The sequence below is a fragment of the Austrofundulus limnaeus genome, unplaced genomic scaffold (genome assembly GCF_001266775.1).
Source record: "Austrofundulus limnaeus strain Quisiro unplaced genomic scaffold, Austrofundulus_limnaeus-1.0 Scaffold7, whole genome shotgun sequence".
NCBI classification, from domain to species: domain Eukaryota; kingdom Metazoa; phylum Chordata; class Actinopteri; order Cyprinodontiformes; family Rivulidae; genus Austrofundulus; species Austrofundulus limnaeus.
Genome location: NW_013952409.1, coordinates 5,274,376 through 5,276,776, shown reverse-complemented (window position 1 = coordinate 5,276,776; position 2,401 = coordinate 5,274,376). Strand labels below are relative to the sequence as shown.

The following is a 2,401-nucleotide window of genomic DNA, read 5'->3' as shown; positions in this document are numbered from 1 at the left end:
GTGTTGCATATTTTGTACAATGTATATAAATGTAGAATTATGACCTCATGCTTCTCTACACGTTTTAAGTTATAACAGAAGCAATAAAAAAAGAAAATCAGTTTTATTCCTAAATTTACCAGTAATTTATGAAAGCGGGTAACTTAGTGTCACATGACGAGGTCAGAGGTGAATTGGGATAAATGAAAGGCGGCTTGCAACATAAAAATCTCAGCAAAGTAAGCTTTTCTTCAGATAAATGTGAAGTTGTCAATGTGAATGAATGGCAAATGAGTGATTCCAAAGTCAACACAGCCTCCACACCCTCTACCATTTAATTCAACAAACATTAAAGCAACACTGGCAACGTTTTACCAAGCTACACTAATCCTGCCTAACCTAACAATAAATCAAACAGGCACCACTGCAATAATCTAATATTAAATGCAAACATGTTTTTGTCACAACCCTGATTAACGCTGACAAACAAATCAATGCTTTGGTTTATTAAATCATTAACCGTTTATTTGGACATGCATTTATCAGAGGGTCCTGTACTCCTATTTTTTATTCCCGGAATTATCTTTTTAATTTAATTTAATTTAATTTAATTTAATTTAATTTAATTTAGATGAAAGCAACTGGGTGGAATGTCATAAAATTAAGATAAAAAAAACCCTAAGGAACATGTTAGAGTGTACTAAAGTAAAAGTTAAAATCTCAAAGTTTCATTCTGCTTTTAAAAATCAAACTGATATAAAACTTTTTTAATTTTAACCTTGACTTTTAACACATCTTACTGTTTTACAAAAATTCCTTAGAGAGGGAAGAGGGGGGGAAAAACGAACTGAACTTACAGAGACCGACTATGCTTGCCTCTAGGTCAGAGATGCTCCTGCTGGTCCTTGATGAGTCCGGTTCTTGGTGGTCAGTCAGAGTGCGCGCATAGCCACTATTCTTCAGGACCATCCCCAGGTACAAGCAGAACCCAACGCAGCCCACAACGAGGAGCGGGCGCTTCAACGACACAGCTCTCATGATGGTAACCCCCGGACTAAAAGATCCTCATTTAATTATCTTCCCATTTAATGAGAAGAGATCTAACGAGTTCAACCCGAAGCACCACATATCCCTCCAGAACCCGCGGCGCTTCGACTCATCGACGCCCTCAGGTGTGTCTCATTAATTAACTCTCATGACGTTGACGTCGCGACGTCACTTTGGGGTTGACGTCGCGTGTCGTGTCCGTCAGGTAAACACGTCAGGCAACATTTTAGTTTAAACCTTCCAATGTACTGTCTTTGTTGGTAACGGTGAGCAGATTATTGCAGTGGAAGCTTTTTAAAACCTGTCAAAATAAAAGCTGTCAGGTTGTCATCAGCAGTGACAGAAGCTGAATGTTCTCATTTCAGAATGAACACTGTTCATTTGTAATAAAGAGGTTACACCCTTACAAAACATGATGGATGGCAGCTCTTTTGTTTTCTTTTAAGCTTCAGCTAWATTTCAGGAAATGTGCACTGTCAACCCTAAAAATACTCAGATTTAAGGGTGCTCAAAGAAGCATGTTGTAACACGTTTACAGTAAGTTATAATTAAAGGTAATTAGGCCTACTTTACAACAAAACCCAGGTTAAGGTTAGCCATGCAGTAATAAAAAAACGTGTCTAAAACATTTTAACTTTTCTCTTATTTGTTTTTATTCAGTCAAATTCTGTGTTTTGGCTTTGAAATATTTATATAGTTTTTACTTTGTGGTGACTATAAAATAAAAAGGACTTTAAGGAACTGTTGTGGAAATGTTTAGATACAAGAACAAAAAAGTACTCCATGAATGGTCAACAAGATTTTTTGCAATTGCAACACACCATGTCACACTGGGCAGTGGTACAAAATGTGTGCAAATGAGGCAGTCTCAGATGCACTTCATGTAGATTAATTTTAGAAAATTACAAAAATTAATTAAAGCTGCAAGCAGCGTTGGGCGGCCCCCGCACCTTCGGCCATGTGGCGACTACAGGAGAACTGGTATTACCCCAATTTTCCATTTCCAGAACACCTAATTTTCCAAAAATAATAAAATATGCATGGTTGATTTTGCCTCGCTACCTCAACCACACCTTCCAGCAAAATCACTGAAAACCACCAAAAACCATGTGAAACTGGCCTAAGAGGGCTGCAAACCACTCAAATGCACCAAAATCCATCAAAAACCATGTGTAACGGGCCTAGGAGGGGTGAAAACCACCTAAAACCATTGAAAACCTCTCAAAACCACCAAAAAYCGTGTGAAACGAGCCTATAACTGCCTAAAACCATTGAAAACCACTCAAAACCACCAAAAACCATGTGAAACAGACCTAGGAGGGCTGAAAACTATACTAAAAACCACTGAAGACCACCAAAAACCATCAAAAACCAT

At 37.9% G+C, this 2,401-nt stretch overlaps 1 protein-coding gene across 1 annotated transcript in view; it reads right to left on the bottom strand.

Moving 5' to 3' along the window:
• Positions 1–1,645, bottom strand: part of LOC106537038 (probable polypeptide N-acetylgalactosaminyltransferase 8) — a gene marked incomplete in the record, with an annotated part of 16,705 nt that extends 15,060 nt beyond the window's left edge. The window contains 1 exon segment of the mRNA XM_014034406.1: positions 837–1,645. Within this exon segment, the coding sequence (XP_013889860.1) occupies positions 837–1,017 (181 nt within the window).
• Between the last annotated feature and the right edge of the window lie 756 nt (positions 1,646–2,401).